At 44.6% G+C, this 24,513-nt stretch overlaps 1 protein-coding gene across 1 annotated transcript in view; it reads right to left on the reverse strand.

Moving 5' to 3' along the window:
- elapor2b (endosome-lysosome associated apoptosis and autophagy regulator family member 2b) overlaps positions 1–24,513 on the reverse strand; it is a 151,561-nt gene that overhangs the window by 58,484 nt on the left and 68,564 nt on the right. Inside the window, exons 4-9 of the mRNA XM_072240954.1 lie at positions 20,965–21,112; positions 19,428–19,514; positions 13,556–13,661; positions 10,709–10,861; positions 9,496–9,584; positions 4,181–4,361 (exon numbers count right to left, since the gene is read on the reverse strand). Of these exons, the coding sequence (XP_072097055.1) occupies positions 4,181–4,361; positions 9,496–9,584; positions 10,709–10,861; positions 13,556–13,661; positions 19,428–19,514; positions 20,965–21,112 (764 nt within the window). The remainder of the gene's footprint in view (positions 1–4,180; positions 4,362–9,495; positions 9,585–10,708; positions 10,862–13,555; positions 13,662–19,427; positions 19,515–20,964; positions 21,113–24,513) is intronic.

Genomic DNA, 24,513 nt, shown 5'->3' on the forward strand with positions numbered 1-24,513 from the left:
CTGGTTACACGTGCATTTGCTGTTCGCTGATATTTTGTGTTCACTGTTGACTTTGTGTTTAATTTCACTGTGAAATCTATCATCAATAACGCAGAAAATATTCAGAGGGTTAGCTGCAGAAATTTAAGAAGCGTCATGGTGTAAAATATCTGAAAATCTGTGGTGACAAAGCTTCTGCTGATTATGAAGCAGCTGAAAATTACATTGACGTATTTGCCAAGATAATATCTGATGAAAACCTTAGCCCTGAACAAATTTACAATGCTGATAAGACAGCTTTGTACTGACACTACGTTCCTAGAAAAACATTAACAATGGTTGATGACAACATGGTGAAAATGTGTGATCAGTTAATTGCTGGCCTTGAACAATGTACATTTATCAGAGAGCAAGAAATTATGGCAGTTTACTTAGTTAAAGAGAGATTGCTTAGACATAAACCTATGTTAATGAGACAGATGACACTTGAAGAAGTCTTTAAAAACGCCCTCTGTCGTGCTGCTTCATAACTTGAGAATCCCGTTCCCGTCCCGTCAGGTACCTGTAGAGTTTTTAGCTTTGTTTGTCAGACGTAATGCAACTTAACTAGAGGTACCTGTACGTATCTAGCTTAGTTTGAACCTGTATATGTCCTAGAGCATTTACGTTCTACATTTATTCCAATTAGTCATTTACCATGTGTTTGATTCAGTTAGTTTGAAGCTGTATATTTTTATCCTTCATTGAATATTTTTGTTGGAAATAAAATGTACTAGTGTATTTATGGTCTATAATTATCCCACTATTTCATTTATCAGTATATTACTCGAAATAATCTGAATAGTATTTGTAAAAGAGCATGGATCCGGAAAACACGTAAGTTCTTTCTCCAGCACTCGTTGTTTGACCATGTACAGACTTCTTTCCTTGTCATTATTCCCTAAAGAACAGTATAACAACTATTTACAGAGCATTTACATTGTATTAGGTATTATAAGTAATCTAGAGATGATTTAAAGTATACAGGAGGATGTGCATAGGTCCGGAGCTCCCCCAGGTCCTAAAGTCCACCGCACAGAGCCAGGTTAATTATCAATATAATGATCAATTTTCTAAAATCCATAAAATTCTGCATTCCAAAATGCAACTGGCCCCAAGGATTTCAGATAAGGGATTGTGGACCTGTAGTAGGAATTTACTGTGGTGTGTTGGTCAGGGCATGACATGTAACAAAAAACAACAACATTCAACAATATAAAGAATAAAGAATTACATAAAAATAAAGTTAGAGGTTAAAGTACGGAAATGGAATGAAATGTGTATAAATATATAAACACCAGCATGTATTTTCAATGTACACAGCATTATAAATAGCGGTTTGAAGTGTTTACAATGCAGCAACAGGGTAGTAGATAGAGGGGGGTGGGGGACTAACTGGAGTGGTTGATCAGATTAACTACCTGTGAGAAGAAGCTTTTAAGGTGGTGTGAAGTTTTTGCTTTAACAACAGGGGAGGGGGAGCTTTTGGAGAAGGCAGCTTGCAGGGTGGATAATGTCCACAATGAATTTTTCTGCCAATTTTTCTGTCCTGGACTGAAGGTTCTCTCGGTAGAAAGATTTGCTGATCTGTGAACACCATGCTCTAGATTAGAGTCATAGAGCAATACAATACAGAAATGGGCCCTTCAGCCCATCTGGTCCATGCTGACCACCTTTTCCAGCCAGATAGGTCCAATTTCCTGCACTTTGCCTCCATATACTTCCAAGTTCCACCCCTCCATGTACCTATCCAAATGCCTCTTAAATGTTACAACTGTACCCGTCTCAACCAATTCCTCCGGCAGCTCATTCCAGGGGCTCATCACTCTCTGGGTAAAGAAGTTGACTTTCAGGTCTCACTTAAATCTCTCCTCTCTTATATCCTCTTGTTTTGGACTTCACAGCCCTGAGGAAAAGACAGTTATATTCAAAGTGATGTGGGAAATATTACAGGCCCTCGGGCTAAATCAGGGCCTGTATTGGCTGAGTGTTTGGATCACCCTGTTGTCCACAGAGTCACCTACAGACGTGGCTGAGCAGGGCTGGTAGATCTCCAGGAAGAGGTTTATGGTAATCCAGGAGTCTTGCGTTCACCACTGACAACAGCTGTGTACCCCAGATTTCTTTTTAACTTATTTAAGTGTGTGTTTCACAGACTGAGCCAACACTTAATCGACCCCTCCCCATCCCTCGTTGCTCTTGAGATGGTGATGGTGAGCTGCCTTCTGATCCGCTGCACTGGGTACACTCCCAGTGCTGCCGGGGAGGGTATTCCAGGACTTTGACCCAGTGATGGTGAAGGAACGACGATATATTTCCAATTCAGGATGGGGTGTGGTTTGGAGGGCAGCTCAACTCCCCCCCACCGTCCCCCATGATTTTTTACGATTTATTTAGAGGTTCAACGTGGAGCAGGCCTTCTGGCCCACTGAGCCTGTTGCCCAGCAACCCACCGATTTAACTCTAGCCTGATCACAGGACAATACGTGATCAGCAATTGACCTACTAATCGGTATGACTTTGGACTGTGAGCACCTGGAGGAAACTCACACGTCCCACAGGGGAGGTCGTATAGAGACTCCTTACAGAGAATGCCGGGATTAAACTCTGAACTCTGATGCCTTGAGCTGTAGTAGCGTCGTGCCAACCACTACTGTACTGTGCATGCCAACCACTACCGTACCTTGCGTGCAAACCGCTACCGTACCTTGCGTGCAAACCGCTACCGTACCTTGCGTGCCAAACACTACCGTACCGTGCGTGCCAACCGCTACCATACCATGACACCCCTTCTGCTGCCCTTGTCTGTCCAGCTCGTAGAGGTGATGGGTTTGGAAGATGCTTTCTGAGTGTGGCTTGTCGACCGTACATACTGCTGCCACTGTGCAGTGGTGGTGGAGTGAGTGAATGGGGGGGGTCTATATGTCTGCTACTGTGCAGTGGTGGGGGAGTGAGTGAATGGGGGGGTCTAAACGTACTGCTGTTATGGTGCAGAGGTGCTGGAGTGAGTGAAATGGGGGGGGGGGGTCTATCAAGAATGCTGTTAAAGCCTAGAACATAACAAAATATAGAACACAGTACACGCCCTTCAGCCCAAAATGTCGTGCCAACCTTTGAACCTACTCCACAATCAATCTTCCCTTCCCTCCTACAGAGCCCATAACTCTCCAATTTTCTTTCATCCATGTGTCTATGCAAGTTTCTTAAAATGCCCTCTATCACCTCTCTTGGCAGTGTGTTCCATGTACCCAGTGCTCTCTGTGCTAAAAACCTAGGTTTAGGGGTGTTGTCAGAAACTCTATGTGTGAGAAACATACATCTAACATTCCCCCCATACTTTCCACTAAACACCTCAAATGGACGACTTCTGCCCTGGGAGAAAGATGCTTTAATTATCTTGTACTGCTCTATCGAGTCGCCTCTCATCTTCCTTCACTCCAAAGAGAAAAGCCCTAACTCACTCAACCTATCCTCATAAGACGTGCTCTCTAATTCAAGCAGCATCCTGGTAAATTTCCTCTGCACCCTTCCAAAAGCGTCCACATCCTTCCTATAGTGAGGCAACCAGAACTAAACACAATATTCCAAGTGTGGTCTAACCAGAGTTTTATTCATCTGCAGCTCTTGAACTCAGTCCCCAACTAACGAAGGCCAACACACCATGCATCCTCTTTACCACCCTGTCAACGTGCTCAGCAGCTTTGACGGCCCTATGGACATGGACCCCAGATCCACAGAACTCCTGTACGGTGTGAGCACCTCGAGAGTCGTTGAAACTGCAAGGACCACTGCCCCTTGTGTGATGTACAGAACTACAACTATTAAAAGGTCTTTTAAGGACTAACTTGTACATCAAAAAGTACAGTGAAATGCATCACCGGCGAGGATTATGCGAGAGGCCGACCGAGAGCGTTGCCACACTTCCAGCACCAGTGCAGCACGCCTACAACTCGCTAATCCTAACCCGTACGTTTCTGGACTGTGGGAGGAAGCTGGCGCCCCAGGAGGAAACCCATGTGGTCACAGGGAGAAGGAATAAAGGCCTTATAAGCAACAGCGGGAATTGAAGCCTGATCTTACAGTCAGCGCTGCGAAGCACCGCGCTAACCGCCAGGCTGCCGTGCCGCCCTACAGAAAGGATTAAAAGCCAAAGTACACTCACAATTCATCCCATCCGAGTAGGTGGCCGAGGGGCAGGGGGCACAGCTTGAGGTGTCGTTGTTGTAAAAGCCAGGGTTACACGGAGGACAAGGCTGCTTCTGCCCAGACGGAGGGAGCTTCATCGCTTTGGGGATGTCGTCTCTGCAAAGCTTCGGAGATATCCACTTGTACATCACCTGGGTCTGTAAAACAGTTACCGAATGTCATTTCCAGGGTCCAGCATCCTTGTACATTATTCCATCCGCACAGCTGTAACAGCTAGAAACTAAAATACCACAGTTGCTGCAAATCCAAAAATAAAACAGAAAATATTGGCAAACCCAGCAGGTTATTCAGAGAAAAAGAGTCAATATTTCAGATCACTTTGTGCATGCAGATTGCAGTCAACCAGAGAAAAGTGGAAGTGGATAACTGCTTCGTCTGGGCGGACTGTTTGGGTCTTTGGATGGTCTGAGGCAGTGGCCCCCAACCTCCGGGCCGCAAAGCATGCAGGGTTGCAGCAGTAGCCAGAACGCACCCAGCACATCTTTAAGAAAAAAGCCGAAATAAATAAGCTAATTAATTAGGTGCCGCCCGGCACGTAAATGTCGGCCCAGATCAGAGGCGATTGCCGATTTCACTTGCTCTACACGATGTTCACTCCTCTTTCCAGGGCGCTGGAGCCTTTAGCTGTTCCATTGTTTGGTCAATTTAAACGCCAGCCCAGACAGGCTGAAGAGACAGGGCTGTCAGGATCGAGGTGACACGTTGAATCTACACAAACTTCTAATAAAGTAGAGGCGCTGCCGTGCTTTCTTTGTAATGACAGTTACGTGCTGGTCCCAGGACAGATCCTCTGTCACTTTTCAGAGAGAAAAACGTCGATCCTTAATGCCGAAGAATTTAAAGTTATTGACCCTCTCCACCTCAGTTCCTCTAATGAAGACTGGCTTCTGGGCGGCACCTAATTAATTAGCTTGTTTATTTTGGATTTTTTCTTAAAGATGTGCTGGATGCGCTCCGGCCACCGCTGCACCCCTGCACGCATCGTGGCGTGGTATTGGTCCGCGGCCCGGAGGTTGGGGACCACTGGTCTGAGGGAGTGAGGTGAACAGACAGATGCTGGGATCTCCTGCAGAGGTATGGTAATGAGTTTTAAGGAGCAGAGCTGGCTTCGTTAGCCAAATAGTGGGCACAATGTTTTTACTTACTGATCTTATTTTGGATAAGCACATCGACGGGAGGGGAATGGAGGGCTATGGCCCAGGTGTGGATCAATGGGACTAGGCAGAATAAGATGGGCCAAAGGGCCTGTTTCCGTGCTGTCATGTTCTATAACTTGATGACTATCACAGGAGGTGAAAGGCACTGGCAAACCATCCCTGAACTGGAGAGGATGTTCAGAGTCAACCACACTAATCTCCTTTTATTGCAAGTTCAAGTTCAAATTTGATTGTCATTCAACCATACATGAATACCCATGAATATAGTTAAACAAAACAGTGTTACTCTGGGGGCAAGCTGCAAAACACAGTACCAACAGTCATACACAACAAGGCACATATAGTGCATATAAGGAAGCAGTAAAATACAGTCACAAAGAATATATATACTGTATAGTGCAAATCCCTGAGTCCATGAATGTTGCAACAGTCTGCAGTTAACATAATATTGCTTGCCTTCCACTGAGTGAACACCGGGGGGCAGCACCAACTCCAGCATGGACACTGTGCCACACCGCCTCTGGCACCAACACCTCTCTCCTGGAGGCAACACCGCGGCTTGAGGTTCCTGTACTCACTGTGACAAAGGCATCACAGATCCCCCGCCGTCCACCTCACCAATAAACCAGTGAACTGGACTTCCAGCGTTCCATCCATTCACCAGACTCTACCGCTCAGAAACACACCAGGAGCAAAGAACACACCAGACCACACGTCTTTGGCATGAAGTTTGATACCCTCAGCAAGCTGGACAGGATTAATGAGGGAAAGCCAGACTTACAACTTCATGATTCTCCCCAGTGTGACAAATTGCTGTTGACTTCTAATGTTAACTCAGTTTGTCTCTCCACAGACGCCACCTGACCTGCCAAATATTTCCAGAATTTTCTGTTTTTGTTTCAGATTTCCACTAGCATTTTTTTTTACATTCTTGGTAATTTAGAAAGAAAGATTAGCTTTATTTGACACATGTTCACATGGTGAAATGCATTATTTATGCTAATAACCAACACAATCCGAAGATGTGCTGGGGGCAGTTGGTAAGTGTCTCCGTGATTCCGGCATCAACAGAGTATGCCCACAACTCATAATCCTAACCTGTGCACCTTTGGAATGTAGGAGGAAACCAGAGCACCTGGAGGAAACCCACACGTCACCAGGGAGAGCATATAAAACTCCTTTCAACTAGTGGCAGGAATTGAACTCTGATCAGTGATTATTGGCAGTGTAAGGAATCATGCCAACCAATACACTATCATGCCAGCCTGGGATTATCTTCTCATCCCTTCTAAATTTTACAAAGATTATTTCCTGAAACATTCTGTGCAGGAAAATCAAGACCCTGTGATCGGGAAAGATGGAAAGGCAGGCACTCAGTACAATTTTCACTGGGGTAGTTTCAAATGCTGAATTTAAAATTGTCCATTTAAGCCACAACGAAAATATCCACCACTGCCTCAGGCAATCAGCAGCTGGAACCATGGCCTGCCCCTCTGCCACAGCAATCCTCCAGAACCCCACCACCCCTCCAGAACCCCTCCCCGTTCCAACAACCCTCCAGAAACCCCCCCATTCCAACAGCCCAGACAACACCCCTCCAGTACACGTGTAGTCCCCCTGAACTCCATCACACCAGTCAACTAAGCCAAACCACATCCCACTCACCCTCGGGATCTCTGCTCATAGACGCACACAGACTGTGGCCCGTTAGAATCTGGCCTGGTAACCCATTTTGCATTGAATTCCCATTGCATCGCTGGTGATTAGGGCAGCAGTGAAGGTCCTCCCTCTCCATCCTTGGTCTTGGTGGTGTTCATCGTGTCAGTGGCTTCCCCTCGGTTTTCACTACTGTCGGTCATGCAAATCCCGGGTGGAGACTCAGGAATACCATCGCAGTCTGATGTAGGATTCCTCACTGCTGTTTCCGAAACAATTTTGTTTTTCCAGTCAGGGTTGTTAACCCTGAGCTGAACTGCTGAAGCTGAAGGACCAGAGGACCATTCTCGGTCTGACCTCTACCCTTCGAACTGTTTGGCACGAGTGACCCTACCAAGAGCCAAAGCCAGCAAACACAGCTGTCTGGGACAATGAGGTACACAAGCCCCCAAACCCTACAACAAGGTTGTGGTCCTCTCAGAGGGATGGCCCATACTGTGTATTCAAAATTACCAGGCTGAAGACGTCACACGTCAATCATGAAAATAACTTTTTATTCCACCTGCTGTACCTCCACCAGCTGATAAACGTCTGTTGCACATCAAGCTGATTACCAGACATGGTGCTGCCAGATTTATTAGACTCCTTCCTGTGAAGGAAGATCCAAATAAACTGCAAATTCCAACGAACGACACAGGCCACTGTGCTGAGAAGTGAGATCAGAGAGAGCCCGTTCAGGCCATCAAGGCCATGCTAGCACTATGTAAGAGCAATGCAGCTTGATCAACCCCCCCCCCCAAGAACCATACCCTTCCCCCAACTCCCCAACGGTGACACAGTAGCACAGAAGTTAGCAAAAAGTTACAACAGCGCCAGTGACTCAGGTTCAGTTCCCACTGCCATCCACAAGGGCTTTGTACATTCTCCCCATGACCCATGTAGGCTTCCACAGGGTGCTCCACTCTTGGACTATGTATTTTAGTGTGCGTGTGACTATATTTTACTGATATCTTATCTGTGCTTGCTATCTTGTGTGTGCCCTGTGCTGTGTGTGACTGTCGGTTCTGTGGTTTGCACCTTTGTGCCAGAGTAACGCTGTCTCATTTGTCTGTTTCCATGTGCAGTTGAAAGACAATTGAACTATGAACTAGGAGAGGCAGCAGAGAGAGAGATGATGGGCAGGTGAAGAGAAAAGGGAGTAAGAGGAGAGCCAGAAAGAGAAATGGAGAAATACGGGGGGGGGGGGGGTTACTGGAAGTTAGAGAAATCGACATCATTACTATATTCTACATTCTGTTTTACTTCCTATTTGTACCGTCTCAGTGTATTTATGATCTGCATGATGCCGCGCAAACACAAGCTTTTCAAAGTTCAAAGCAAATTTATCATTAACATACGTATATATTAAGACATATTGTCCTGAGAATCACTGTAGGACAAAGAGACACAGTACAGTCAATGAGTACACACAAAGACTGACAAACAATCAATGGGCAAAAGAAGACAGATTGTGCAAATACAAAAATAAAACTAATTATAATGAATAGATAAATATTACTGAGAATGTAAGTTGTAGAGATGTTGAAAGTGAGTCGATAGGTTGTGTTCAGTGATCAGCGTTGAAGTGAGTGAAGTTATCCACGCTGGTTCAGGAACAATTATCACTCTACAAGCATCAGCTTCTGTGTCCTTACACACAACACCTTCACTTCAGCATTTAGTATCCCACCATCCCTGAAGAGAATTCTCAAACACTTTCAGCAAACGATGCAGAAGACTTAGACATGTGCATGAGCATACTTACGCAGAAAAGCCGCAAAGGAATGTTGACAATCCTGCTTAGTAATCAACTGCCTACATATTGCACAGTACAAAAGGAGTTTGGCTTCTATATTAGGGTTTTAAAAATTTTATATTTAGAATTACAATGTGGAACAGGCCCTTCCGGGACAACGAGCCACACCACCTTGCAGCCCACCTACACAATCCTAGCCTAATCACAGAACAATTTACAATGACCAATTATCCTACTAACCAGTACATCTTTCACCTGTGGGAGGAAACTAGAGCACCTGGAGGAAACCCACACAGTCACAAGAAGAACCTACAAACTCCTTACAGAGCACGCTAGAACTGAACTCTGAACTCCAACGCTCCAAGCTGCAATGGCTAACCGCTACATTACCATGGTGCCCATTCAATAAGTTTGAAGCTTTATGAAACACAACGTAGCTTCTGCAAGTTAATCAAAGGGGAACAGAGGAAACACTCAGCAGGTCAGGCAGCATCTGGGGAGGGAGGAAAATGGTTAACATTTCAGGTCAATGTCACTTCGCCAGAATTGGCATCATCCATAATTATTTGACTATGTAATTGCTAAAAGAAGCTTCAGGTTTCAAGAAAGAGAGGCAAACACATTCTGAAAATTTACAGTGTTGGCAACACAAAATATTTCTACCTTTCTCTCACTGTCACATTGAGTGTGGATTTGAAAGAAGTCTTTCTTTGAACAGGGTGGGCGGTCCTGGCATTTACTTGAACCTTCCTCTGTAAGGGAAAAGAAGATACAACAATACAGTAAGTTGACAGGCAGGAAACAAAAGAAATATTTTCTTCAGAGTTATCGTTAGAATCAGAATCAGATTTATTCTCACTGGCATTCACCATGAAATGTGTCGTTTCGTGGTAGCTGCACAGTGCAGGCTTAACAGATTACGGAACTAGATTCTGCAGAGAGAAAAATCCAGAATAATTCTCATAAAATGCTGGACGAACTCTCCAGCATCTATGGAAATGAATAAACGGTTGGTGCTTCTGGCAGAGACCCATTGGCGACGGTGGAAGAGCTGCATGGCCGCAGACCAGGCCCTCTTGCCGCGGGGTCACCAGTCTCAGCCGCGTATGGGAGGAAGCGCTGGAGGCCGTGAGGGAGAGAACAGAGATGTGCTGGGTTGGGGGCAGGCCCCTGCAGGCTGGCTCCCCTGTCACCACTGCTCTCCCTGGAAGTCAAGTTAAATTCTCATCGTCTGAGGCTGAACCAGCACGAGATGAGAAACTGCTGCGTGCTCATTCTTGCAGAAATGCGGCTCCAGGACAACGTCCCACTCACCATTAATGTTACTCAGGGACCTCGTGCTAATAAAATTTTTTGTGACTGTATGCACTACCATATGTGCTGTGTGTGACTGCATATACTGTGTTTTGCACTTTTCTCCCAGAGGAACGCTGTTTCATTTAGCGCTATACAGATTGAACGACAATTAAACTTGAATTTGAACTCGAAAACCGTCACTCAGTGCCTCAGAAACAGCTTCCTCCTCTGTGCAAACAGGTTTCTGAAAGGTCCATCAACACTACCCCATTATACTTTATATTCTTGCACCATTTAATTAGTTTTGTAATTTATAGTACTTCTTACATGTTTGCACAGTAGTGCTGCCACTAAATAACAACTATCACATGATATAACTCGGTGATAATAAACCTGATTCTGATTGGAGGTTTGGTCTGACAGTTCATGCCCTTGCCAACGGGTGGCGCTGTGGGTCAAACTCCATCTGCACAACTCCTGTTTGTAATCAGTAAACAGCCAGAAATAAATTTGATAAAACTCCAAAATTTTAAAAATTCATACAGTACATTTAATTACAAGAGATCTGAAGCAAGCTCACCTGAAAACTGCAGCACCTCATTGCAGTTCTGGCAGGCGCTCGCTCCCCTTCCTGAGAAGGTGTTTCTGGGGCAAGGCTTGCAGACAGACAAGCCCGACGCATTGCTGTAAGTCCCAGGTTTGCACGGAAAACACTCTGAAGTGTAGGCAACACCTGTTCAAATCAGACAGGATCAGGAATGGGTTCTCTATGGTCTGTAATTCATGCAAAATGGGTCAGGATAAAACCATACCAACACACTTTTGGATTAGGGTGTAGAAATGTTATTTTTCTTGTAGTTTATATTTCTTTTGTTTTTCTTATATTTCTTATGTTATTTACATAATTGTTCAGTAAATTTTCCAGTAATTATGATACAGTTGATGCTGTTTTCCTAGAAACATTTTAGTGTTCAGTATTAGAATCTTGCTATTTTCTAAGTTAATTGTTATCACTGGAAATATTATTCTCTCGTCTGAGACTGTAACGTTTATAACCTGGTCTTTGTTCTCTCAGCATTTCTTCTTTGCTCGTTTATCATTTAATAAATCAGTCACTGAACAGGCTTTATGCCTCACTGTGACCTCCCAATGAGGAAGCTAAGGATCCAGTTGCACAACCACTCACAAATTTCTATAGATGTACCAAGCAGAGCTTTCTAACTAGCTACATCACCATCTGGTATTGGGAAGGAGTGGGCTACTGCACAGGATCGTAAAAAGCTGCAGATTGTGAACTCAGTCAGCTCCATCGTGAGCATTGGCCTCCTCAGCATCCAGGACATCTTCAAGGAGCGATGCCTCAAAAAGGCAGCATCCATCTTAAAGAATCCCCATCTCGCAGGACATTCCCTCTTCTCATTGCTACCGTCGGGAGGAGGTGCAGGAACCTGAAGACACACACTTAATGATTCAGGAACAGCTTCTTCTCCCTTTGCCATACATATTTGTTTATTTACTTATAATTGCAATTTATTGATTTTGCAATGTACTGTGGCCGCAAAACAACAAATTTCATGACATACACCTGATTCAGATTCTTAACACAAAAAAGCTGGAGGAACACAGCAGATCAAGAAGTATCTGTAGAGGGAGATGGACAGTCGACTTTTCAGGCAGAGATACTAGAAAAGTAAAGGGAAGATACCTGTTATAAAGAGATAGTGGGAAGGAGTGGATCAGGAGCTGATAGGATCTGGGTGAGCAGGTGTGGAGGGCAGATGGAGGAAGGGGGAGTGGGAATAGTGACAGAGGCTGGGAGGTGATGGATGGATCTAGATGAAGAAAGTGGGGACAGGCAGATGGATGAGGGGAGTGGGAATAGTGACAGAGGCTGGGAGGTGATTGGATCCAGATGAGGGGAGGGATGATAGGGAGATGGAGGAAAGGGGAATGGGAATAGTGACAGAGGCTGGAGGTAATTGGATCCAGATGAGGGAAGGATGATAAGGAGATGGAGGAAGGGGCAGTGGGAATAGTGACAGAGGCTGGGAGGTGATGGGTGGATCTAGATGAAGGAAGTGGGGACAGGCAGATGGATGAGGGGAATGGGAATAGTGACAGAGGCTGGAGGTGATAGGTAGATGCAGATGAGTGGAAGGATGATAGGGAGATGGAGGAAGGGGGAATGGGAATAGTGACAGTCTGGGAGGCGATGGGTGGATCCAGATGAGGGAAGGGTGTTATGGAGGTAGAGGAAGGGGGAATGGGGAGAGTGATGGAGGCAGGAGATGATGGGTGGATCCCAGGTGAGGGGGAGGAGTGATAGGCAGATGGAGGCAGAGAAAGAGGGAGATGCTGTCAACTATTTCCCTCCACAGATGCTGCTTGACCTGCTGAGTTCCTCCCATAGAGAATTTGTTGCTCCAGATTCCAAATTCCGCAGTCTCACAGGCCTCCTGCCTGGATAAAACCCTAGGTGGCCCGGTTAGTAAGTCTGCAGTTGACACAGAAAGTCGTGAAGCTGTGAATAGTGACGCAAGGTTGTCAAGGAGTTCAACAGGATGCAGAACAGTTAGAAATATGGACGGGGAAATAGCAGGTGGAAATTTAACCCGGACAAGAATGAGGTGTTGCATCTTAGGAGATTGGATTAGTTTAGCTGAAGGTCTCAACCTGAAATATTGATGGTCCATTTACCTCCAAAGATAGGAGGTGGTATGCTAATGTAGAGGGTGACACAGTAGCATCATAGAGAGTGGCACGGATATCTAGAGGGCAGCACAGTAGTGTAGCCGTTAGCCAAACAGTTTACAGCACCAATGAACCATGTTCAATTCCTGCTGCTCTCTGTGAAGAGTTTGTGTGCTGTACCTGTGACCACGTGGGTTTCCTCCAGGTGCTCTGGTTTCTTCCCACATTCCAGGGCTAGTAAATTGTGGGCACACTATGTTGGCACCAGAAGCATGGCACACTGGCGGGCTACCCCAGCACATCCTCGAGCTCTGTGGGTCACTGACATGAATTACGGACTTCACTGTATGTGACAAGTAATGCTAACCTTTACCTTTAGATGCTCTCTGGCCCGCTGACTTCTTCCAGTCTTCTGTGTGTTGCTCCAGTCTATTGTGCCTCTGAGATTGGTTTAGATTGGACTCAGGGTTAGCATAGACAAAGTGGGCCAAAAGGACTGATCCGATCCCAAAGTGCTCTGCATTCCGGTCATTTAACCTGCACACTTAACTAATTACCTGCTGCCCAAGAACCAGGGGTCAGGTACAGGACAGAGGCGACAAGAATGATGGAGAGCCTTTGGAATATTCACACAGAGACACGGTCACTGGGAACACACGGGACAGGATAACGAGGGAGTAAAATGAGCTGGTTGCAACCACAAAGCCAGTCAGTAGGGACATGCTAGACATCATACCTTCAATGTAGATGTCCTTGAGCAGAACTCGCTTGGCCAGTTTTTCACCCACAAGGATTCCTGTTGTTCGCCAGTACAGAACGTTTGTGCCCGTTTTCAAATCCACCTGCACAAGTACCAACATCAGGAGTTAAATCCGGCAGGGACCCCAGTTCCATTCAGCCGGAGTTCTGCAACAGCTTCAAGTCCACCGCTGAGCCAACAGTACGGCATTCAGTCCCCACTCCCAATACTCAACATACCCGAACCTCAGCAGGTCGTGGAGGAGAGCAAGTAGTGAGGTTGGCTGTTCAAAAGTGAAAATCGTTACAGTTTGTTACGGACACAACCCCCCACCCCCACCCCACCATCAAGGACAGCTTCAAAAGCTGGCATCTAACAGTAGGGACCTCACCAGCCAGGACATGCTATCTCTTTGACACTACCATCAAGGAGGTACAGGAACCTCAAGACCCACAACTCAACCATTTAGCAATAGTTACTTCCCCTCCATCATTAGATTAGTGTCCATGAACCCATGAAACACTAGCTCTAAACTCCTCTATTGCACTGCTGATTTTTTATTGTAACTTATAGAAAGTTTATGCCCTGCACCATACTGCTGCCACAGAACAACATGTTTCACAACATATCTCAGTGACGATAAACCGGATCCTGAATCACATGGCAAACCAGTTTATTATTGTCACATGTACCCAGGTACAGTGAAAAACTATTTTACACGCCGTCAATACAGATCATTTCATTACCTCGGTTCATTACGATAGAATGAGGGAAAACAATAACAGAATGCAGAATGAAGTGTGACAGTTACAGAGAAAGTGCAGTGCAGGGAGACAATAAGGTGGAAGGTCATAATGAGATAGACTGTGAGGACAAGAGTTGACCTTATTGTACTAGTGTGGTATCAGTTGCGGCTGTCCCAGCACATTCTTCATTGTGTTGTTTATTTATTTATTAAGATACAGTGCGGGATGGGCCATTTCAGCTCTTTGAGCTTCAGGGCCCAGCAACCCCCAATTTAATCCTAGCCTAATCACAGGACAATTAACTATGACCAATTAACCCAGCAACTGGTATGTCTTTGGACTGTGGGGAGGGGGAAACAGGATCACCTGGAAGAATTCCACATGGTCACAGGCAGACCATACAAATTCCTTACCGACAGCAGTGAGAATTGAATCCGGGTCGATGGTACTGTAAGCGTTGTGCTAGCCACTACACTACCACACTGCCCTGTAGGTTTTGATGTACACGCAATAAACAGATAGATAGATAGATCAATCTGAAATATCTAAATCTAGCAGACCATTCAGAAGTGGTATGACGATGAAATAGCTGTCCTTGCGCCTGGTGGTCACAAAGAGAATGCGTAAATTCAATGGACAGCATCAAAGGTCGGGATCAAAGCTGCACCACTGGTGTTGTGAGGCAGTGGCACCCTTAAAATGTCAACAAAGATTCACCCTGTTAAAGCTTCCAGGAAAAGATATCAAAGTGGTTATTCTCCCAGAGTACCACCGCCAAATCTCTTCATATTTCTCCCTTCACCATGTTGGCATGTCACAGATTCCCAACCTGCCTGGCAGATCGGAACAATTCCAGCACAATGGACACAAAACAGAGTGGCATGGTGGCAGAGGAGTTAGCATAACAATATCACAGCCAATGTTCCCTCCAATTTTTAGCAGTCAGTGTGCACAAAAATCTTAATGTTGTGCAAATATTTTTCCCTGTGACAAAAGTATGTGCACACTGAATGCACACATGGCACAATTAATGTAGGCTTACAAAGTATTTGACATAAAACTGCACAGAATAACAACAAATTAACATACATATTTAAGTCACTCCGTTATTTTTTCTCTCTCCTGTCTTTGGCATTTACCCATTCTTTGTAAACTCCATCTAGACTAATAGAACTTCCATCCGATTGATAGCTTTTGATTCTCATTAACATATTCAAATGACATTCACCTAAACGGTTTCTCAGCTTGTTTTCCAGTTGATTCATTAGGCTAAAACCTCGCTCACAATCCACACTAGACACAAGAAAGGTTCCCCCAATGTCCATTCAACTGTGCAAGGTCACAAAACTGTTCATTTTGAAGTACAAATGCCACCATTTGAGCAAAGTTTGAAATCAGTTTGGATTTAATTTTTTCTTGCACGGAAAACTTGAAATCATTAAACTGTCTAACTATTACAGTATTTTCAGCTAGAAAATCATGATATTTTAGACATAAGGCATTAACTTGTTCATCGCCAAATGTGAAGTCACAATCTGCAATTGCGGAGAAATCAAAAGCTGACCATTCTTGTACAGTCGGCCCTCCTCATCCGCGAGTTCCGCAAGCGCGAATTCAACCAACCGCGAATCGAGAAAACCCGGAAGTGCTCTTCCAGAACATCTTGTTCGAACATGTACAGACTTTCTTTTTCTTGTCATTATTCCCAAAAAAAATGCAGTATAACAACTATTTTGCATAGCATTTACATTGTATTAGGTATTATAAGTAATCTAGGTTATCGTGCATCGAGATCGAAAAAAAACAATAGTTCTCTTACTAAGTAAGTCGGAACAGGTACATCCAGTATTATTTAGCGTCAGTTAGCCAAACATTTGTCTTAGTATATAGTATATATTTTACCTTTCTAGGCATATAAAATACTTAAGAAACGTATGTTTCAGTGCCAGGCTCGGGAACAGAAATTCCCGAGTTTGATCCAGTGACAGAGCGCTCCCGAGCGCTCTCCATCCCTGCCGGGTTGATGTGAAGGATCAAAAACCCAAAACCCCAAAACCCAATAACTAAACCACTGCGTTGCTTAGAAATAATTGTAGCTTTAATCAGGCAGAGCCTTTCTCACTTTATCCTTTAAAATTGTTCCAATCGTTGACTGATTGTAGCCTAACGCTTTTCCAATGACCGATGGCGTTTCACCTCTTTCTGATCACTTTATTATTTCCACTTTATTTTAAATCGCGATAATGATTATTTTCATGAACAGAAACACTGCGGATTCAGAGCTCCACCACCGGGTCCTAATGTCCATCACACTGAAGCAGGTTAAATAAGGTCCGGGTTTCCACTGGGTCTTAAGGTCCACCGTATTTAGACAGGTTGAATAAGGGACTTGAGCATCCACATTTTTTTGGTATCCGCGAGGGGTCCCCGAACCAATCCCTCGCGGATAAGGAGGGCCGACTGTACCTCATTTTCAGGAAACCTTTCTTCTAAGTGAACACAAAGACTATTTATAAAAGTCAACAGCAAACTTGTATCTACTGTGACGTTTTCTTCACGTTGTTGGCTTAGCAAAACTTTAACTTTGTCACTCCACGAGACACTGTCTCCTAGATACTGCTTTCTTATCTTGTTAATTTTGCCTCGAGCAAAATGAAGTGCATCAATCAGTGTCAGGCCACTCTTTTGCAGAACTTTGCACAGTGCAGCCAGTTTATCAAAGGCATCACTTAAAAACCTGTAAAGTTACTTTGTATGTGATGTTTATCAATTTCTTGTGACAGTATTTAGCCACAGGGTCATTTGACTGATCTTTTTCAATAAAAACTTAGTAAGCTATCTACAGGATTTGAAACAGATCTTTGTAAACTTTACGATATGAACACTGTCCGCCAAAGATGGCTGCCGCCGTGATGCAGCTGTACAAACCGGAACAAGAAAGGTGAGGTGACGTAAATTAGTGACGTGCATTGTGGTATTTGAAAAACCAACTACGTTTTTCTGATTTATTTTTAGATAATTGTTTTATGTCTTTTGAACAATTACCTAATAAATATAATTTACCTAGATCACATTTTTTTTTAGATATTTACAGATTAGAAACTTTTTAAATACTGTTCTTACTACCTTTCCAATTTCATATTCTACTGATATAATGGAAAAAACTTTGGATTTAAACCTTTTTCAGAAAGGTTCAATAGCAATTATTTATAATATGATAAGAAAAATAAATCCAGATTTTTCCAATACAATTAAGAATGACTGGGAAAGAGAACTTAAGCTTACCTTATCTACTGAGAAATGGCAAAAAACTTTCCAACTAGTTAACTCTTCCTCTATTTGTGCTAAACATGCGTTGATACAGTTTAAAGTTGTACATAGGGGTCATATGTCTAAGGATAAATTAACTCGTTATTATTCTCATATAAACCCTGTATGTGATAGATGTCATTCTGAAATAGCCTCATTAACTCATATGTTTTGGTCTTGCCCTTTATTGAAGAAATATTGGGTCGATATTTTTGATATTATTTCAACTGTCTTGAATATTGATTTACAACCTCATCCTGTTACTGCCATCTTTGGTTTACTAATGATAGAAAAACATCATTTGACCTCTTCAGCCTGTCGGATGATTGCTTTTGTTACTCTAATGGCTAGAAGATCTATACTATTGAATTGGAAAGAGATTAATCCTCTTACTACATTTCATTGATTTTCTCAAACTATATCTAGTTTAAATCTAGAAAAAATTAGAAGTGTCATTTATGACCCATCTATTAAGTTTGATGAGACTTGGAGACCATTTATTCAATATTTCCACATGATGTAATTTGACCCTTGTCAAATCTATTTTGTGATTTCAATATATGGGGAGAGGAGCGGAAGTGGTGACACTATTGGTTTTATCTGAGGTATCAAAATAGCCCTTTCTTTTTTCTTTTTATTTTCCCTAGTTTTCTTTTAGTTTGGGTAGATTAGTTTTTTTGGGTTTTTTTTTGTTTTTTTTCCTAAAGGGATTTTTTTTTCTTTTTCTGTTCTTTTTTACGATATTTTTGTATTTTATGTATACCCTTTATATATTTTATTGTTAATTTGTGAGATTTTGGGAGGTTTACTAACTATGTGTTACTTGACTGTATACTTTTATGATATAATTATTATAATTATTATTAATTAATACAATCCCACTCTGTACTTAATTTTTTTTGTAATGTGTATGACGTTGAAACTAATAAAAAGATTGAAAAAGAAAGAAAAACCGACTAATTAGTTAACAGAAACATTTAGCTAAAAGATTATTTTCAATAAGTATAATTATTAATTTCTACATTATTTTAGGTAACTAATCTTTTGTGCGCACATTAATTTCCTTTGTGCGCTGGTTGAGAAACGTGTGTATGCATGCACACGTGCAGAGCTTAGAGGGAACATAGATCACAGCACCAGCTGTAAGGTTGGGATTCAATTCTCATCTGTTGGATTAGACTGTTTAATTGTTGTATCTTTGCAGTTTAACTGTTTATGCTGCCAGCAGTTTTTATATCTACTTCTATACATATGTTTCCCAGTGGTTGCAGTATGCATATATAAATGTTCTGCATTTCTCCTACTGATTACATTTGTACCATTCTGGAAAGCTCTGGAAGTTTTCCCTGGTGTTGCATTATTTGCATAGGGGCTACCTGATTGGTTGACTCTTATCTACAGATTTGAATGGAATGTTCCTTATCTATGGGGTACAAAAAGAGCTTAACGCGAGGCTCTGCCATCCTCTTTGCTTCTCTCTCTCTTCACTCACTAGCCTCTGCCCCTGTTACTGCCTGTTTTCAATTTTCTTTCTTCTATTACTGCTTCACAAAATGATCGTGAGGCAAGAAGTTTTGTGCCTCCTTCTGACTTCCGAAAGAACCTCGGATCAAAAATATCAGAATCCACATGATACTGTCCGAGCGGAGTTTGTGTGTTCTCCCCAGGACCATGATGGTTCCCTCTGGGTTCCCTGGATCCCCCCTACTTCCAAAGACATACAGATTCAGGTTAGTATTGTGGCATTGTGAACATTCTATGAAAGACTTTGCTGTGGTTCGCCCCTCAAACAGTCTGTGCCAGTGGTAACTCACCGAGTGCCTCGTCCATTCATCCCTCTCGGTTAAACGCATCCACTTCTGTTCAGTGGATTCCGTGTCTTGGCACTGATCGTTCTGAACCTGCCGATCAAAAATTTGTAATAAAGATCACTGAGCAATAAATATTCCATCAATTGCTTTCACCATCAGATAAAAATATTGATCAGGAAAAATGACGACAAACAGAACATAAACTCAGGAGACTCTGCAGGCGCTGGAAACGAGAGCAGCACACACACAGGTTGCTGGAGGAACTCAGCAGGAGGGTATCAGCCTGAAACGTCGACTGTTTATACCTCTCCTTAGATACCTCCTGACCTGCCGAGTTCCTCCTGTATTTTGTGTGTTACTCTGGATTTCCAGCATCTGAAGAACCTCCAGCATTTTGTGTGTGTTGCTGAGAATAGAACATGTTGAAATGCTCACCAGACCTGGACAGCGTCTATACCAGACTCTGATTTTATTTCAGATTTCCAACATCTGCAGTTTCTTTACTGCAGAGAGTGAGGGAGAGGGAGAGGGAGAGGGAGAGGGAGAGGGAGGGGGAGAGGGAGGGGGAGGGGGAGGGGGAGGGGGAGGGGGAGGGGGAGGGGGAGGGGGAGGGGGAGGGGGAGAGGGAGAGGGAGAGGGAGAGGGAGAGGGAGAGGGAGAGGGAGGGGGGGGAGAGAGAGAGGGAGAGAGAGAGAGAGAGAGAGAGAGAGAGAGAGAGAGAGAGAGAGATGGACAGTGAGGGGGGAGAGAGAGAGGGAGAGGGGAGGGGAGAGGGGGGAGAGGGAGAGAGAGAGAGGAGGAGGGGGGAGGGGGAGAGAGAGGGAGGGGTGAGGGGAGAGGGGGAGGGAGAGAGGGAGGAGGGGAGGGAGAGGGAGAGGGAGGAGGGGAGGGAGAGGGAGAGGGAGGAGGGGAGGGAGAGGGAGAGGGAGGAGGGGAGGGAGAGGGAGAGGGAGGAGGGGAGGGAGAGAGGGAGAGGGAGGAGGGGAGGGAGAGAGGAGAGGGAAGGGAGAGAGGGGAGGGGAGGGAGAGAGGGGAGGGGAGGGAGAGGGGAGGGGAGGGAGGGGGGAGGGGAGAGGAGGAGGAGGGGAGAGGAGGGAAGGGAGAGGGGAGGGGAGGGAAGGGGGAGGGGAGGGAGTGAGGGGGGAGGGAGTGAGGGGGGAGGGAGTGAGGGGGGAGGGAGTGAGGGGGGAGGGAGAGAGGGGGGAGGGGAGGGGAGGGAGAGAGGGGGGAGGGGCAGACAGAGAGAGAGGGAGGGACTGATAGGGAGAAATGCACAGAGCAAACACAATAGGGAGAGAGACAGAGAAAGATGAGGAGAAAAAGTGAGATTGGGAGGGTGAGCGGGTCAGAAAGGAGACACTTGCATTCGTACATCACCTTACTCAGCCTTGGAATTCCAAAGCATTTTGCCACCTGTGAAGTAGTGGTGAGAAGCTGTCATGGCCAGTGGTGGGAAATTGCCGGGTGGAATGAATTCATTCACTGTTTAAAATCTAATTTCCAGATGTAACCTAGAAGTATTAAATGGATCAGGACTTACAAAAAACTCAAAGAAGATGCTGTTGTCCACATACTGATAGTCAAAGGAAACACTCCCAGACTTCTTCAGATGCACTGAGTAGATGAGTGAGACTGTGCAGTCGTCTCGGTTGGAGACGATGTAACTGCCTTGGGGAATCCACGATGACCTACAAAAGGGACCAGGAATCAGAATCAGAATCCTTCCGAGTCATATCATATGCAGAAACCAACAGAAACAGTGTCTTTGTTGTCATGACAACAACCTCTCCCTCAGTATCAGCAGAACAAAAGAGCAGGCCATCAACTTCGAGAAGGTGGGGGTGCACATTCTCCTGTCTGCATCTGCTGTGGTTGAGAGGGTTGACAGCTTAAAGTTCCTAGGATTTACCATCACCAGTCATTAATAGTCTGTCCTGATCTAACCACATTGATATCACAACCAGGAAAGCTCACTCACAACTCTACTTCCTCAGGGGAAGAAAACACAGCGTGTCCTTGTCGACCCTTACCAACTTTTAGCAATGCACCATAGAAAACATCCTTTCCAGACGCATCACAACTTGGTACGACAACTGCTCTGCAAGCTCACAAGTGAGCTCAGCACCTCACAGAAACCAGCCTCTCCCACATTTTCCACCTATAACCTCCCCACTTCTTACCGTCTCCCCACCCACTGGGCTTCACCTATCGCCTTCCAGCTAAAGCCCAATTTACACTTCTGCTTCAAATGTACGCCGTAGGTACCGCGTACCCTACGCTGTAGGGTGACGTGCACCTCCCCAAAAATGTAACTCACGCATCACTGCCACGCAGACCGCAACAACTGTGATTGGTCCACTTGGTAGCATCGCATTTCCTCCTACGCATTTCCGGTTGCTTTTCTTCACCATGTCTGTACACTGATGCAAAATAAATGGTTGCAGACAATGAACCAAATTGTCAAATCTACCTGACGACATCTGAAAATATTTGAAATGCATTTCCTCGTCTATGTCTCTCACGAAGAAACTCAACACAGTGGGGGAGAAACCCCACCGCCAACTAGTGTTTTGGCGGTGAATTGCAGAGCAACGCAGGCACAACTACGCATGCTCGCTACGGTGTAGGGCTACGCAAAAGTATAAATCAGGCCTACGGCGTAGCCGGTACGTGCAAGTATAAATCAGCCTTTATACTCCTTTCCCTTCCTCCACCTATTCTGACATCTTTCCGATTCCTTTCCAATCCTGATGAAGGGACTCAGTCCAAAACATCGACTGTTTATTCCTCTCCATAGATGCTCGTTGACCTGCTGAGTTCCTCCAGCATTTTGTGTGTGATTTTCCCCTCCATAGTCTCTGTCTACACTTCTCACTACCTCAGTGAAGCAGCGAGCATCATGAAAGATTCCTCCCACCCTGGATATTATTACTTCTCCTCCTCCCCCCATCGGGCAAAAGATGCAAAAGCCTGAAGGCACAAACCACCAAGTTCAGGAATAGCTTCTTTCTAACTGTTATAAAACTATTGAATAGTTCCTCAATATGATAGAGAGAAGGTTCCTAGAGAAGAGGTTCTTGGGAAACTGAAAGGTCTGAAGGTCGATAAGTTAACAGGACCAGATGGTGTACACCCCAGGGTTCTGAAAGAAGTGGCTAAAGAGATTGTGAAGGCATTAGTAATGACCTTTCAAGAATCTCTAAATTCTGGAATGGTTCCTTAGGACTGGAAAATTGCTGTTGACACTCCACTCTTCAAGAAGGGAGAGAGGCAGAAGAAAGGAAATTAAAGGCCTGTTAGTCTGACCTCCGTGGTTGGGAAGATGTTGGAGTCCATTATTAAAGATGAGGTCTTAGGGTACTTGGCGGCACATGGTAAAATAGGACCTATTCAGCATAGTTTCCTCAAGGGAAAATCTTGCCTGGCAAATCTGTTGGAATTTTTTGAAGAAATAACAAGCAGGATAGACAAAGGGAAATCGGTTGATGTTATGTACTTGGATTTTCAGAAGGCCTTTGACAAGGTGCCACACACAAAGAGGTGGAGCGGCAGGTTATTTTGAGGAAGTAGAGAGGCTACAGAAGGGCTTAGACAGATTAGGAGAATGGGCAAAGAAATGGCAGATGGAATACAGTGTCAGGAAGTGTATGGTCATGCACTTTCGTAGAAGAAATGAAAGGGTTGACTATTTTCTACATGGAGAGAAAATACAAAAAAAACTGAGGTGTAAAGGGACTTGGAAGTCCTTGTGCAGGATTCCCCAAAGGTTAATTTGCAGGTTGAGTCTGTGGCGAGGAAGGCAAATGCAATGTTAGCATTAATTTCAAGAGGACTGGAATATAAAAGCAAGGATGTAATGCTGAGACTTTATAAAGCACTGGTGAGACCTCACTTGGAGTATTGTGAGCAGTTTTGGGCCCCTCATCTTAGAAAGGATGTGCTGAAACTGGAGAGGGTTCAAAGGAGGTTCACGAAAATGATTCCAGGATTAAATGGCTTGTCAGATGAAGAGCGTTTGATTCACTGGGGCCTGAATTAGCTAGAATTCAGATGAATGAGGGGTGACCTCATTGAAACCTATTGCGTGGTGAAAGTCTTTGACAGAGTTGATGTGGAAAGATGTTTCCTATGGTGGGACAGTCTAAGACCAGAGGGTACAGCCTCAGAGTAGAGTGGTGTCCTTTTAGGACAGAGATGAGGACGGATTTCTTTCACTAGAGAGTGGTGAATCTACAGAATTCTTTGCCACAGGCGGCTGTAGAGGTCGTCTTTATGTATATTTAAGGCAGAAGTTGATAGATTCTTGAATGGTCAGGGCATGAAGGGATATGGGGATGAAAATGGATTTCTTGAACTTCTGGTAATTGCCCCCACCTCTCCTTCACCACTCTTCATTTCTGTTTCCCTTTCTCACCTTTTCTTCTTACCTGGCCATCACCTCCCTCTGGTGCTCCTCCCCTTTCCCTTCCTTCCACGGTCTTCTATTCTCTCCTATCAGATTTTCACTTCTCCAGCCCTTTATCTCTTTCACCAATCAGCTTCCCAACTCTTTATTTCATCCCCTCTCCTGGTTTCACCTATCACCTACCACCTTGCCCTCCTTCCCTTCCCCACCCCAACCTTCTAATTCTGGCTTCTGCCACCTCCCTTTCCAGTCCTGATGAAGGGTCTCAATCTGAAACATTGACTCCACAGATGCTGCCTGACCTGTTAAGTTCCTCTGGCATTTTCTGTGTGTTGCTCTTGATTTCCAGCATCTGCAGATTTGATGGCGATAACGAAGACATCAAGCACAATGGAGGACACTTCTCAATGATGCTTAATTGCCCAGTAAAATGGTCCTGAGCGCAGTGAGACCCTCTCTTACTGTTGCCTTTCTGTGGTCTCTGCCACCCGCTGACTCTTTGACCATGTGACCACCCAGTTTCTAACTTCATCCACACCCCCCCCCAAACCAACCCGGTTTCACCCATCTCCATTGAGCTATCCGCCTTCCCCTCCTCCCCACCTTCTTATTCTGGATTATTCCCCCGTCCCTTTCCAGTCCTCAAAGGATCCTGGTCCGAAACATCGACTAATTATTCCTTTC

The sequence above is a fragment of the Mobula birostris genome, chromosome 23, assembly GCF_030028105.1.
Source record: "Mobula birostris isolate sMobBir1 chromosome 23, sMobBir1.hap1, whole genome shotgun sequence".
NCBI lineage: Eukaryota > Metazoa > Chordata > Chondrichthyes > Myliobatiformes > Myliobatidae > Mobula > Mobula birostris.